Source organism: Myxine glutinosa, chromosome 5 (genome assembly GCF_964187855.1).
Source record: "Myxine glutinosa chromosome 5, kmMyxGlut1.1, whole genome shotgun sequence".
Taxonomy (NCBI): domain Eukaryota; kingdom Metazoa; phylum Chordata; class Myxini; order Myxiniformes; family Myxinidae; genus Myxine; species Myxine glutinosa.
Genome location: NC_136265.1, coordinates 132,318,878 through 132,333,230, shown reverse-complemented (window position 1 = coordinate 132,333,230; position 14,353 = coordinate 132,318,878). Strand labels below are relative to the sequence as shown.

At 48.3% G+C, this 14,353-nt stretch overlaps 1 protein-coding gene across 1 annotated transcript in view; it reads right to left on the bottom strand.

Moving 5' to 3' along the window:
- Nucleotides 1–1,259, bottom strand: part of LOC137428075 (transmembrane channel-like protein 1) — a 55,569-nt gene extending 54,310 nt beyond the window's left edge. Inside the window, exon 1 of the mRNA XM_078777412.1 lies at nt 1,103–1,259. Coding sequence (XP_078633538.1) covers nt 1,103–1,259 — 157 coding nt within the window. The remainder of the gene's footprint in view (nt 1–1,102) is intronic.
- Nucleotides 1,260–14,353: the final 13,094 nt, after the last annotated feature.

Sequence of the window (14,353 nt, the reverse complement as noted above, 5' to 3'; positions counted from 1 at the left end):
CGAAGCGGATTTTGGAGACTCACCGATCCTGTGACGTCCTCCAGTACCGGCGTTGCCGGGCGGGGGAAGGGAGACCCGTACATTCCCAACCCGTACATTCGCCCTCTCGACTCAAGCTCACTCGGACAAAAGCCTCGCACAAATTCCACCGTGAAGGCCCAATGCCAATGGTCATGTCTATGCCACAAATCACGGGCGCACTGAATTGAAAATATATAGAACGCTCATACTCCGTGAAAAGTGGAGCCGCCGTGTCGCCATCTTGGTCAGCACGACTCGACCAACTCGCTTCGCGGATCTCGTTTGTGCGGCAATAATCTGCTCCAATCGGTTACGGAAGGGTTGTGGAAAGACGTTTCACAGCTGTTTCAAAGACATTTAATTCATATCGCACAAAATCGATACAAAACACGATCGCATAAAAGGTGGAAAAACGTGTGACGTGTGACGGGATGGAACATCACGTGATCGCTCTGATCGAATCAGTCTGGCGGCGGTAATGGAACATCACGTGATCGCTCTGAGCGAATCAGCGAGCTGCTCTGGAACCGGCTGAGATTAGCGGGTACTTCGCTGAAATGCGCTGAGGTAAATATGAATAAAAAATATGGATCGTCAAATATTTTGAGTTCGGCCATGTTCGTCCCAGGCTCAATGGCCATGTCTATGTCAAATATCAAGCACGTAAGCCTCTCCGTTTAGGAGTCTATCGGTAACATTACACACACACACACACACACACACACACACACACACACACACACACACACACAAACTGTGTTTTATATATATAGATGGGACTGTGGTAAATGAGTTATGGGACTGGTATATTAAAATTTGTTCAAAAATAAAAAGTTTACTATGCAAACTATTAGGGCCGGTAGGGACATGTATTGTAAATAAATTATCTGTCTTGTTTTAAAATGCATCACCAACATCAATCCACTGCTTTAATAAGCTGAAGAATGTCGATTGTTTTATTTGAAAGTTCAAAAGCGGTAAAACCTAAACAGGCTTCAGCTAACGATGTTGATATTTCAGATAGATGAGCAGAAACTAAAAGATGATGTGCACCGACAGTGCTGCGTAACTTAAAACGTACTTCGTTGGCTTCCCGCCGGTGAGATCTTCATCTTCCTATTTGGTGGAACATCGTCGTGCTGTTCTGCTCCAGGTGTTGCCTCTGATTCTTCTGTTTCTGCACAATCATCTTCACTCGTATCGACAACAATGCTCACTGCGGACACATTCGCACACATTGCAACCACGCAACACGGGGAACCTTATACAGCATGTACAAACGTCTATGTTTTGAATAAGTTTTTTCACCTAAATGTTGACAAAGGTACATATGCAAACCACCTTGGCCAGAAAGGTGAAGTTGACTGAGCAAGAGAGGTTCATTACATCTGCCACAAAAGGTGGATGGGGGTTATGTTTTCACCCCTGAATGTCTGTTTGTCCGTTTGTGAACAAGATATCTCAAAAGGTTGTGGACGGATTCGGACAAACTTTGGCAGAGATGTAGCGTATGTGACAAGGAAGAAATGCTTCGATTTTGGTGAGGATTCGGATTCGGCTAGTAGAAGTTTTTAAGTGATTCTTCACCCTTGGGAGATAGGGCCAAAACCGACATACAGCACGATATCTCAAAAAGTTGTGGACATGTTTGGACGAAACTTGTTGGACAGGTTGTGTGTCTGACAAGGACGATCGGATTCGATTTTGGTGAAGATCTGAATATGGATTCGGATATGAGGATTATTAAAATTTATAAATGATTCTTCACCATTGGGAGATGGGGCCAAGATGGGGCCAAAAACGATACATAGCAGGATATCTCAAAAGGTTGTGGACGGACGATTTTGTTTAAATGTGATTCTGTATTGTGATTTTCTGGTCTACTCCAGGATACAAAACGTAAACTGTTCACCTGGCGGAGGGAGGTATGCTCTCTACTGAGTGCCGTTCTAGTTACTCCCGCCAGGGAGTAACGCATTCGATAGTGTCCGTCCGTGTGTGTGTGTGTTCGTATGTTCGTGTGATTGTGAACAAGATATCTGGAAAAGTTCTGAACGGATTTGGATGAAAGTTGGTGGGATGATTGCCCTTGGGATAAGGAGGAATTGATTAGTTTTTGGTGAAGCTCAGGATATTATTCCCGATCCAGGAATTTTTGGGGGGAATTTTTTTGGGAAAGATTTTTTCTGTTTTACTATATTAAAGCTTTTATTCTTATTCTTAAATGATGTTTTTCTCCTCTAATTCCGAGATATATCAAAAATAAATTATCTGACAGTTAGGGCTTACTTTCTTTTCTTTTTTTTGTATACAAGATCGAGGCTCGTGAAAGGGCGAACATTAATCACACAGAAAGACAAACCGACACATAAAACATATAACATCGGGAGAGGTAGACAAGATGGGGAGAGAAGGGGAAGTACACAAACACAACGTTTGAGAGCAGGGACCGAGAGACATGGAGACATCGAGAGATCTGTGGGAGGGAGAGGGCATTGGGGGGGGGGGGGAGGCATGGGAAGGGGGGGGTGGCAGAGGTATAAAACATATGGACACTGCCAGGACTTCCAGGAAATAAGTTGGAATTTCAAACAAGGTGGATCTGGGGTGAATTAGTGGGGGTAGAAAAGATCAAGGTTTTGGATGGGGGAAGATAAGAGATGGTGGTGAACAGCTGTTTTAAAGACCTGGAGGGAGGAGTGGGATTGAAGGAAGTGTGGGAGTTTGTTCCAGAGGCGGGAGAAAAGGGGAATGAAAGAGTGAAGGTGAGCATTGAGCCGAGATTTCGGCAGTTTAACCATCAGAGGGTTGCTGGCAGATCTTGTGCGACCTGTAGGAATATTTGGGGGACAGAGCACAGAGAGCTGGGGGAGCAAGGCCGGAGAGGAATCGGTAGAAGACAGAAAGACCACCAACCTGCCTGCGGTGAGTGAGTGAAAGGCCCTCAGAGATAGCTTCATCGCGGGAGATTCCAAAGATTCTGAAAGCTTTGGTTTCAACAGCGTGAAGCCGAGCTAGGTGTGAGGCAGGAGCACCGGCCCATAGGAGAGAACAGTATTCCATTGAGCTGCGGCTGAAAGCCTTGTATGTGGTGAGGAGCTCAGGTGTGCCTAGGAAGGACTTTGCACGACAGAGGATGCCCAGTCGGCGACTGGCTTTGGAGGCCAGCTTGGAAATGTGGTTTTCCCAAAAAAGATCATGGCAGATAGTGAGACCCAAAAGCTTGAGCGACAGAACTTCTTGGAGAGGATTGTTGAGAAAATAGATGGGAGGGTTGTCCAGTCGATCTTTTCGGAGAGAAATAGTAAGAGTGTGAGACTTGTCAGGATTGAAAGACATGTTCCACTTGTTTGACCAGTCTGTGATTTTGTCCAGGTCTTCAGAGAGTGAGGAGGCTGCAGACTGCCGATCTGAGGGAAGAGGAATGGAGCGGCAGAGAGTTGAGTCATCAGCAAAGAGATAGAGAGGATTTTCCAGAGAGTCGGAGAGATCATTGATAAAGAGCAGAAAAAGCACAGGGCCCAGAACACTGCCTTGGGGAACTCCAGCCTGAACAGGAAGGGGAGATGAGAGAAATCCATTCAGGGCCACATGTTGACTACGACCAGAGAGGAAGTCCGCAAGCCATGCATGGATATTTCCATGGATACCATAGGAGGAGAGTTTGGTGAGCAGAGCGGGGTGCCAGACCGTATCGAAGGCACGTGATATGTCAAGGGAGACAGCTCTGATTTCCTGTTTGGCATTGAGGACCTCCATCCATTGTTGAGACAGCAGAAGCAGCATGTCCAGAGTAGAGTGGCCTGGTCTGAAACCAAATTGATGATCAGAGATCAAGCCATTGGAGAAGAGGAAAGATTTCATATCCGAAGCAATGATGGATTCCATGACTTTGCTGATAATTGGGAGCAGGCTGATTGGTCTGTAGTTTCAAGGATCTGTTTTTGCACCTTTTTTGTGTAAAGCGGTAATGTTTGCTGATTTCCAGGATGCTGGCAGATGACCTTGAGCAAAAGAGAGGGCGAAAAGAACAGAGAGAGGGTGAGATAGAGTGGCAGAGCAGGATTTTAGGACCCGTGGGCTGATGCCGTCTGGTCCAGTTGCAGAATCAGAGTCGAGGTTCGACAAAAACTCCTCCACCTTGTCAGGAGAGAATGACACAGAGTCCAGGAGCAGTTGGGTTCGACTGGGAAAGGTGGGAACAGAGAGAGATGGGTTTGGGACTAAAGATTTTGAGGCAAACACAGAGTTGAGGCATTCGGCTTTGTCACGTGCGATGTCAACTGTGTAGCCATTTGAGGTAAGGGAGGGGATGGAGGGGGAACAAACACCAGAAACGGATTTGACCAGACGCCACCAGGATTTGGAGGAAGGAGACAGGTTTGAGAGTTCATTCTTGAATGTGGAGAGATAGTGCTTCCTGGCACTCCTGAGGGTAGACACACACTTGTTCCGAGCTTGGTGGTGAGTTTGCCTTCAGTTGGATTAGCCTTTCAAGAGGCAAAGGCAAGTTGTTTCAGGGCAACTGCCTCACCACAAGATTCAGTGTACCATGGACGGGAGGAAGGGTAAGACAACTGAAGACGAGATGGGATAAATCTGTGCATGAGAGAGAGCAGTTTGCTTTGGAAGAATTCCCAGGAAGAATTGATGTCAGAGGCAGTGGAGATGGGAGACCAATCCAGACGATTGATGGCTGCTTGAAGACCGTCCCAGTACTTTCTTTTTCATTTATTGTTTTGGGGAGAGGGGATGTTAAACAAAACGTATTATTCCAAATAAACCCACGGCGGGAGTATGCGCTCTACTGAGTGGCGTTTTAGTTTACTTTGTTAATATCTCGTTGATCAAACTTGGCATTTGAATTGTCCGCAGATACAGACTGACGCTAACCTTGATGGAGTCTACTAATCTTCTACTTTGAATCACTCTGATTTGGATCTGTGTAAAGATATATTTATACGAATCGGCCTATATTTCATTATTTTTAACTCGCATCTGAGAAGCATCGCCAACTGGAAATACAAAATGGCGGCACCCCCGTTTTGTATCAAAGAATAGCGGCATCAATTTGGCTGGCAAGATGGCGTATAGGCAGGGCCGGCGCTACCATAAGGCCAACTAGGCAGCCGCCGAGGGCGCAGACATCAGAGGGGCGCATTACTGAACCTTAAAGGGTCACAGTTTTATACAAATTATTGTTTTAAGACTGGACACAGTATACCGAGTGCCCTTTAGTTCAAAATGATTTGTGTGCCAAAATATTTTCTTTTGTATTTGCGAAAGATCATCAAAGATTGATTATTTAAAATTTTGATTTTGCATATCTAAAACTTATTGCTCAAACCAAAAACTGTTTTGTTTATCTGTAATTTCCATTCACACACTGATAAAGGGACCACTTTCTTTATTTTGCATTGCAAACCACATGTAGTGTTGAAGGAGCTGTGCTCCTACGCGAGTTAAAAGGATTGACGCGACAAAAGACGGGAATTCATCCGAGTTTCTTTATTCCACAAAACCAAACTCGGGTACTCTGAAAAGCCCGTTTATCGGGCGGCAATATATACATGCAATCAAACGCGGCGAGAGTGGGCGTGCCTGGGCGGCCCGGGCGAGTCCGGGAAAGGCAAGTCTGGACATGCCCGGGAAAGGCGAGACTGAGCGTCTCCGGGCGGTCTGGGCGAGCCTGGGAAAGGCAAGTCTGGACATGCCCGGGAAAGGCGAGACTGAGCGTCTCCGGGCGGTCTGGGCGAGCCCGGCACAGCGATCGCTCCCCGGTTGCGTCCCCGGCAGGTGCAAGGCGATTGTGTATGTTCAGCGGCAACCGCTCCAGTGTCTGTTTTTTTTTTAAGTGAACCCATTTGCCCCAAAGCGTGGGGTAACAGGCCACTGCCATATTTATGGATATTGCGCCTTTAATATTGGTGCTGTTGGCATCTTACGGTACTTATTCTTGCAAGTTAAAATAAATTTAGCAGTTTCAAGTTTTCTGCTTTATATTTTTTCTGCAAGACATCTGTTTTTAATAATCGAAGTTGGCAATTTTTTTTGGGGGGGGGGGGGGAGGGGTGGAAGTAGCTGGCCTTGCCTAGGGTGCAAAATAGTCTGGCGCCGGCCCTGCGTATAGGTACGCACTCTAAGCTTTTGAGGCGAGTATGCATACCTCTAGGGCTAGGCCATCAGGTTTGAATCCCGACCCAGCTATACAAATCAGGTTGATTCATCAATGTGTGCCACCCCTCGGAAGTATGTTAAACAGACGTTCTGTCTGTCGGCATTAATTGGTGGACGTTAAAGATCCCACAGTGTCCTTTGCGAAGAGTAGGTGAGTTATCGCCGGCACCATGAATGGATTAAGAATTCTTGCCCACATACAGAGGGCACTGCATCAGCGGCATAGCCACGCCCTCACCACAGCCACGCCCTCAGCCACACCCACAGCCACGCCATTATAGCCGGCGAAGCTGGTGTTGTCAATAAACGAGTACGTATTATGTTGAAAACCTGATTATGCCTTGGCTCGAGAATCCGAAGCGCAGTGGGCGCAGCCATCTTGCGTGGGCGGAAGTATGCATAACAAATTTAAAACGTTCATTAGGAGTTTCTTTCACCCGTCGTCGTTTGATTCACAATCTTATGCACCTCCGATGTATTAATAAAATAATTTAAGACCAACATCGGCCCGCACGGGCCTGGTTATCTTCAACAAAACGCGTCACCAAACACCGGACCCAATGAGAGTCGAGCATTTGCAAAAACATTTCTAAAATGAAAGCGCTCAATGATGGGCGCCATCGACCGGATGCGGAAGTTTGCATAAAACAATTGCGAAAAAGTTCAATCGGAGCTTGTTTCACCCGTCGTTCTTGATTCCTAATCTAATGAAACCTCTCATTAGTAATTAAAATACGTTAAGACCAACCTCGTTATCTTCAACGAAAATCGTCATCAAACACCAGAACCAATTATTATTACGCGTTTCGGACGGTGAAAACGGCGTCAAATATTCTAAAATTGACGAAGAATTATTTTTTAGAAATCTCGCGGCCGTACGGGATAGTTTTTCACGGCCAGAAATACGGTATAAGCGGTTTACATATTTAGTTTAGAAATACGGATAGTTTTTCACGGCCGGAAATATCCGAAGTTGAGATGGAATTCACCGAATTAATCACTGCAAGCTAACGTCTTCTGGTGGACGAAGCTGCCGTGCCCGGAGAGTCAGAGAACCAGCCCTGGTGCCTGACAGCGACTGAAGTTAGAAGACTACACACTTACTGTGAAAACGTATGTTAAGCCCAGTTAAAAATAGGCCTTAAGCTAGCACATCGTATAGTTACTTCCTTAAGCTTCTTGTGACATTTATTGTATTGTATGCAGGTATTGCCATCGGGGAGGACTGTCTGCTCTTCTCTTTTACCAAGTCTTACCAGGTACGGTACCTACTACACCTACCTACTACCAACTACCTACCTACCTACTACCAACTACCTAACCTACTGATGCCATGGTGATGGGTAAAATAGTGGCAAGAGGTATGCAGGTATTGGGGAGGACTGTCTGCTCTTCTCTTTTACCAAGTCTTACCATGTACGGTACCTACTACACCTACCTACTACCAACTACCTACCTACCAACTACCTAACCTACTGATGCCATGGTGATGGGTAAAATAGTGGCAAGAGGTATGCAGGTATTGGGGAGGACTGTCTGCTGTTCTCTTTTACCAAGTCTTACCGGTATGGTACCTACTACACCTACCTACTACCAACTGCCTACCTACCTACTACTACCTACCTACTACCAACTACCTAACCTACTGATGCCATGGTGATGGGTAAAATAGTGGCAAGAGGTTTTGGCTTCGCCGGCTCATTGCGGCTTTGCAGTCGGTACTAGTAGCCGGCGAAGCCGGTGTTGTCAATAAACGAGTACGTATTATGTTGAAAACCTGATTATGCCTTGGCTCGAGAATCCGAAGCGCCGTGGGCGCAGCCATCTTGCGTGGGCGGAAGTATGCATAACAAATTTTAAACGTTCATTAGGAGTTTCTTTCACCCGTCGTCGTTTGATTCACAATCTTATGCACCTCCGATGTATTAATAAAATAATTTAAGACCAACATCGGCCCGCACGGGCCTGGTTATCTTCAACAAAACGCGTCACCAAACACCGGACCCAATGAGAGTCGAACATTTGCAAAAATATTTCTAAAATGAAAGCACTCAATGGTGGGCGCCAGCTACCGGATGCGGAAGTTTGCATAAAACAATTGCGAAAAAGTTGAATAGGAGCTTGTTTCACCCGTCGTTCTTTGATTCATAATCTAATGAAACCTGTCATTAGTAATTAAAATAAGTTAAGACCAACCTCGTTATCTTCAACGAAAATCGTCATCAAGCACCAGAACCAATGAGATTCGAGCATTTGAAAAAATATTATTACGCGTTTCGGACGGTGAAAACGGCGTCAAATATTCTAAAATTGACGAAGAATTATTTTTTAGAAATCTCGCGGCCGTACGGGATAGTTTTTCACGGCCAGAAATATGGTATAAGCGGTTTACATATTTAGTTTAGAAATACGGATAGTTTATCACGGCCGGAAATATCCGACGTTGAGATGGAATTCACCGAATTAATCACTGCACTGCAAGCTAACGTCTTCTGGTGGACGAAGCTGCCGTGCCCGGAGAGTCAGAGAACCAGCCCTGGCGCCTGACAGCGACTGAAGTTAGAAGACTACACACTTACTGTGAAAACGTATTGTTACGGACACGACTTTGATGTTAGGGTGGGCCGAGCGGAATGGCCGCCGTGTCCGCACAAGTTACCCGATTATACTCGAACGTTGCCGAGTCGCGCTACGCTGAATCAATGAAGGAAAAGGACACAACGGCTGGGACTAAAATGACACGACACCAAGGGTTCAGTTCTCAAGACCTCCGGAGGAGGTTATATTAGGGCGGAAGGTTAGATTACAGGAATGAGAGGGACAGCATAGAAAGACAGGCACTTAGACACACTTATCTTATTCCCTGACAGACGACAGATAAACAGGACAAAACTGACTCACACGGGGATTGATGGCAAGGAAAGGCAGAATCGATGGCTCCAGGTGCACCTGTGCTCAGGGCAGGATCGACCCGGTCCGGTCTAGAGATGCGGGGAGGTCGCAGCGCTCGGATGTGGTGATTGTCTTCTCAAGCTGGGGGCGCATCTGACGTCACATCCGGTAAGTCGCCGCGTATATCCGGCGGGGAGTGACACGCCCTCGGCTCGTTAGCTCCGCCCCAGATGGAATCGGCCCGTTGCTTCTCATTGGGTGCGTGCGGGGGGGTTACCGGCTCCGCCCTTGACGAGGGGCTGACAGGGAGCCCCTTCGTGGTAACCCCGTCGGAGCGCATGGTCATGGCGGCTAACCGAGCCGGTGTGAGGACGCACACTCCCCCCCGCGCCGCGCCGCGCCCCTCTGTTGTTGTAGTTGTTGTTGTAGTTGTTGTTGTTGTTGTAGTTGTTGTTGTAGTTGTTGTTGTAGTTGTTGTTTGGGGAAGAAGATGGGAGGAGGTATGGGAAGGTCCTAAACTCACTACTGGTGCCATATAATCACATTCTGGTGCAACGAAGAGTCAGAATTAATGGAAACGAGTCCTTAACTGACATAGACTAAGAATAACTAGCAAGATGTCCGAAAGTTGTCTACGTGAGATGCGGTGGACCTGGGCACGACATTTAATGGGGGAAAAAGGGGAAGGTCGGTTCTACAGAGTGTTGTTTACAGACAATGGGACTAGGGAATGGGGGATTGGGGATAGTTGGGGAGTATTGGGGAAATAGGGGAATATTTACAAGCGGATATGGAGGCCAAATGCCATATTCGCAACATTGCACCCTTCTCTACCCTCGGGGCGTCCCGACCCGATAAATTTTTACCTACTTTAGTGTGGCACGCAGATGTAGTTCCCTCTACTATTAACTCTACCCTGAGTGCGACAGTTTTACAGATATTCACAAATGAGTAAATATGTCCCCCTGCGACGTTGCACCCTTCTCCTCACAGAAACACACGCACAGGATAACCGAATCCGGAAAGAATTCGCAAACTAAACATACAGCCGGTAGGGAGCATTATTTACAAGACTACGCTGCTATTTACACTACGATCCAGGACCTGTTTTTGGAGGAACACATGCAGATGTTATGCATAGAGAGAGCACGCATGCCAGCATCGATACACCAACCCACGAGTGCTCTGTGGCCTTACGGCCTTTAATAATGTGCAGAGCACCCCATCCAAGCACCAAAAGCACCACCCCAGCACCAATCGGTGCAGTCACCATTGTTCAATGAATAAAAATAAATTCAACAACCCCTAACCCTGCAGGTGTCTCTTGCTCTTCGTGTGGTGCACTTGGCCTTCTGGCTTCTTTCAAAAATAAAGAAAGGCGCCAACCACGTCCATTTCTGTATTGTGGCCTTCAGTGGTGTCAACTAAAAGTGGTTCACCTGTATGGCATAGGTGCCACGTTGACCCATAGGTCCATCCACGGGTGGTGCTTGGCCGCAAAAGAACTGCGGTCCATTGTGGGTGGCCACCAAAATTGCGGTCCATATGGTGTATCGATCCAGGCAGCAAGCAGTGAAAGTGCAGGCCCACAACGGCGTAGCCAGCACCTCTCTCTCTGCCCCAAAGCCAGATCCTCGGAGGTGGGAGACAAAAGAAGCAGACAAGTGAGTAAGGTGGTAAGGGCGCAAAAGTGCACGCAATGTAAGGTGATGCACACTGGGGGCACATGGGAACCAGGTGAGACAGGTACGTTCCTAACGTACGCTCCCCCCCCCCCCCACCAGGTAACCTACATGGCCCCTCCCTTACCCCTTACTGTATCCACAAAACACAACACTACCCATAGACATCTACTTTACAAATCAACAAACATCCCTACTGTCTTCCCCGTTCCTCCCATAAACCAAATTCGTCTTCTCTCCCTCCTAACCAATCAAATTTGCCATTTTCAACTTTCATCAAAATTTGCCATCTCCAACTCAACATCATAATTTGCTATCACCAATTCATCATCAGTCCCTCCTAGGGAGGGAGAGATGGAATCACCCCAATGTCTCATCCACGTCGTGATGCGTCTCACAAATCCAACAGCAGTCCTTATTTCCTGCACCAAAACAAAGAAAACACAGGTGTGGAGTCATCATCATCACCACAGGTAAGTGGCTGCGTATGGTGCGACAGGTTCATCAATCCTAACTATTTCCTAAATGACTTTAACAACTTTACACTACCCGGGGTCTTTCTCCGGCCAAACCATTGGCCCTCTTACACTATGGGTTCTAAAAACCAATTCCCATTGGCCAAACTGTGGTGCTTTTCAATTTGGGGTCTCACTCCCCCGATTCATCTCCCGGTGCCCTCGCACAATTTCTGGGCCGCGACGTGTACCTCTCCCAGCGGGTCTACCCACCTGCACACCTCCACCACTGCAGTTGCCTCCGAGCTTACCTGCTCCTTACCCTAACCTAACTACCTGGGGAAGGCCCTCTGGCGCTCTCCCCACTCGGTGCCCTCTCTGGCACTGGGCTGCCCGATCCACACCCGGGATCCTCAGGCACCCACTCACAACTACCGGCTCCCAGAGCCCACCTGCGGCCTCACCTGGCCGACATCCTCACAGTGGTGGAGTGCCCAACCAACTACACACACTAACAGGTTACACGCCCAGCCATTTCCACAACACTAATGCACCCATCCAAATACCATTCTGCAACCGCACCACAGATGCCAATATCCAACCACAATTTACCTGTACCCTCTACCTAACACTTACACTACCCGCCCCGGATATCCGTGATGGGGGTCCACTCTTCCCCCATTCACACCTTCGCACCATGCACACCACTCCGTACCACTTACTCCAACTCTCTCCACACACCTGTACTTGCACACCTGTGCTCTCACACCTGGTGCCACCTGCACCCTTCTCTCCCCAAGCGCATTCGCGCTGATCCACAACACTCATTACTCACACACTGCTCCACACACCTGTCCAGTTGCACACCTGTGCAATCACACCTGTTCAATTCTCACACACACGGCATCATCTCAGCTAACTACTCCCTTCTGAAACTTGCGCTTCCCAGTCGTCCCTTTAAACTATTGCGCTCCCACGTCATTATCATCCACACTAAACTACCTGCGTCCCCACTACAGGTATCAGTCACTAACTAACCTTAACGTCACCTAATGTCATCTTGTAGAGCCCTATCAATATAACCTAACCCACCCGGGCTAGTTTTCACTGCCATACACCCCATAATCTATTGCTCCTTTGCCCCCACGGGAAGGGTGGCAGGGATGCCACCCTTACCCACCGGGCCCATCGCTCACTACCAATTTTGCACATCAAATTTCAACAAATTAAAAATTTGCCAATCACTACCCATCATCTGCCAATCACTACTGCCAATCCCTTGCCAATCATCAAATTTTGTTTTTCTCTAATTTTGGGTCCAAAACACTAACTTCATCACCCAGTCTACTCAATAATGCCTCTCGGTGCGCCAATTCCCGTCCAAAGCCCGGCTTTGTAAAGCCAAGCCATGAATGCGGGTTGTTCTGTGCCAGCGGCTGGACACGTCCCGCATTCGGTGCAGGGACAGGGGCTTACCCGGGCCGAGATCCCACGCACCATCTCGGCGTGGAGCCATCCAATGTCCCGATCTCGACCTGCCGGAATGCCTCAACAAAAAGTGGTCGCCATGACGACCCTTTCTATCGGGCTGCCCGCTCCGCCTAGTGGAGCACGGACGCGGCCGTTCAAAGCGAGGCCCAGCACGCACCGAGGGCCCGATTCGGCTAAAAGTCGACCTAGCCTCTAACCCGTGTAACGTCGATGCTTCACCTGCATGCTTACACCCCGCAGCCCGTTCCTTGCTCACACATCCAGCCATGCCCATGCTCCTCGTACCTTTCCTTACACACCCAGGTACCCTCATTCCACTCACAGCCTTGGTCACACACCTGACCACCGAACACTTTGGCACACATTCGTTGGTCGCACACCTCACCAACACACCTCTTCGCGCCCCCTCCTCGGTCACCTCCTCTGTGACAATCACAGGTGTGCTCTCATTCGCACACCCAACCACGTGCCTCACCACCAACTCCAGCGTGCATTCCCACTCACGCTCTACCATTCCAGGTGTGCATCCTCCATCCCAGGTGTACATCCTCGCTCACCTGTCACAACCAACTCACTCTCCTTGTGACTCTCACTACTCTCACCTCCACTCTTGACAACGCACTCACCCTTACTCTCGACAGCGCACTCTTTCCCCATGCACCTGTCCGTCACACACCTCTCTCGCGCACACTCTCCCGTTACACCCTCTGTAACACTCACCACAGGTGTATACTTTTCCTTACTTTTGACAGCGCACTCTTTCCCCATGCACCTGTCCGTCACACACCTTTCTCGCACACCCTCTCCCGTCACACCCTCTGTAACACTTACCACACCGCGCTTCCATGTGCCCCCTCGCACACGCGCTACGACCGACTCACTCTCGCCAGCACCCTCACTCCTTGGCACGCACTTTTTCCTCACACACCCCAGAGTCGGACTTTCTCGCACACCTCCTTTTTCGCACACCAGACCTGTCGCACACTTCACCAACGGCCTCTCACGAACACCCGGGTCCATCTCGACCCCCAAGCTTCTTAAATCCCCTGGCGCATCATACGCACGACCATATTGGTCACCACTTACACTGGGTCCTCTTCCTCTTCGCTTCTCCTCCATCACCTGCGAATCCCTCATCCGGTTAATGAGCACATCATCACGATCCAAACACAGACTTCGGACCAATTCTTTTATCTCCTCTTTTATCTCTTTCTTATCCCCTCTCCGTCGCTTCTTAATTTCGCTCATCCCTTCTTCCACTTCTTCTAATTTCTGCTTCACCTCTTTTATTCCCTCGTGCGCCCCTTTAAGTTCTTCCTCTAACTCCACTTTATTTTTTTCTATGTGCTCCCGCACCTCCCGCTCTTTAACCTCCATCACCTCTACCACTTTGTTCATTTTTCTCGTCAAGTCCTCATGTACCGTCTGACACTCTTTTTTAATTACCCCTACGTCCTTTTTCATCTCCTTCTGCGTCGATTTTAACCCCTCTATTACCGCTGTGTTCTTCTTTACCTGATCCCCCAACTCCTTTTGTCCCACTGTCAGTTGTTCTACTCCCAGCGTCAACTCCTCTATACCACTTTGCAATTTTACAGTCCCCTTTCTCACCTCCTTCTCCATGCGCTCCTTACA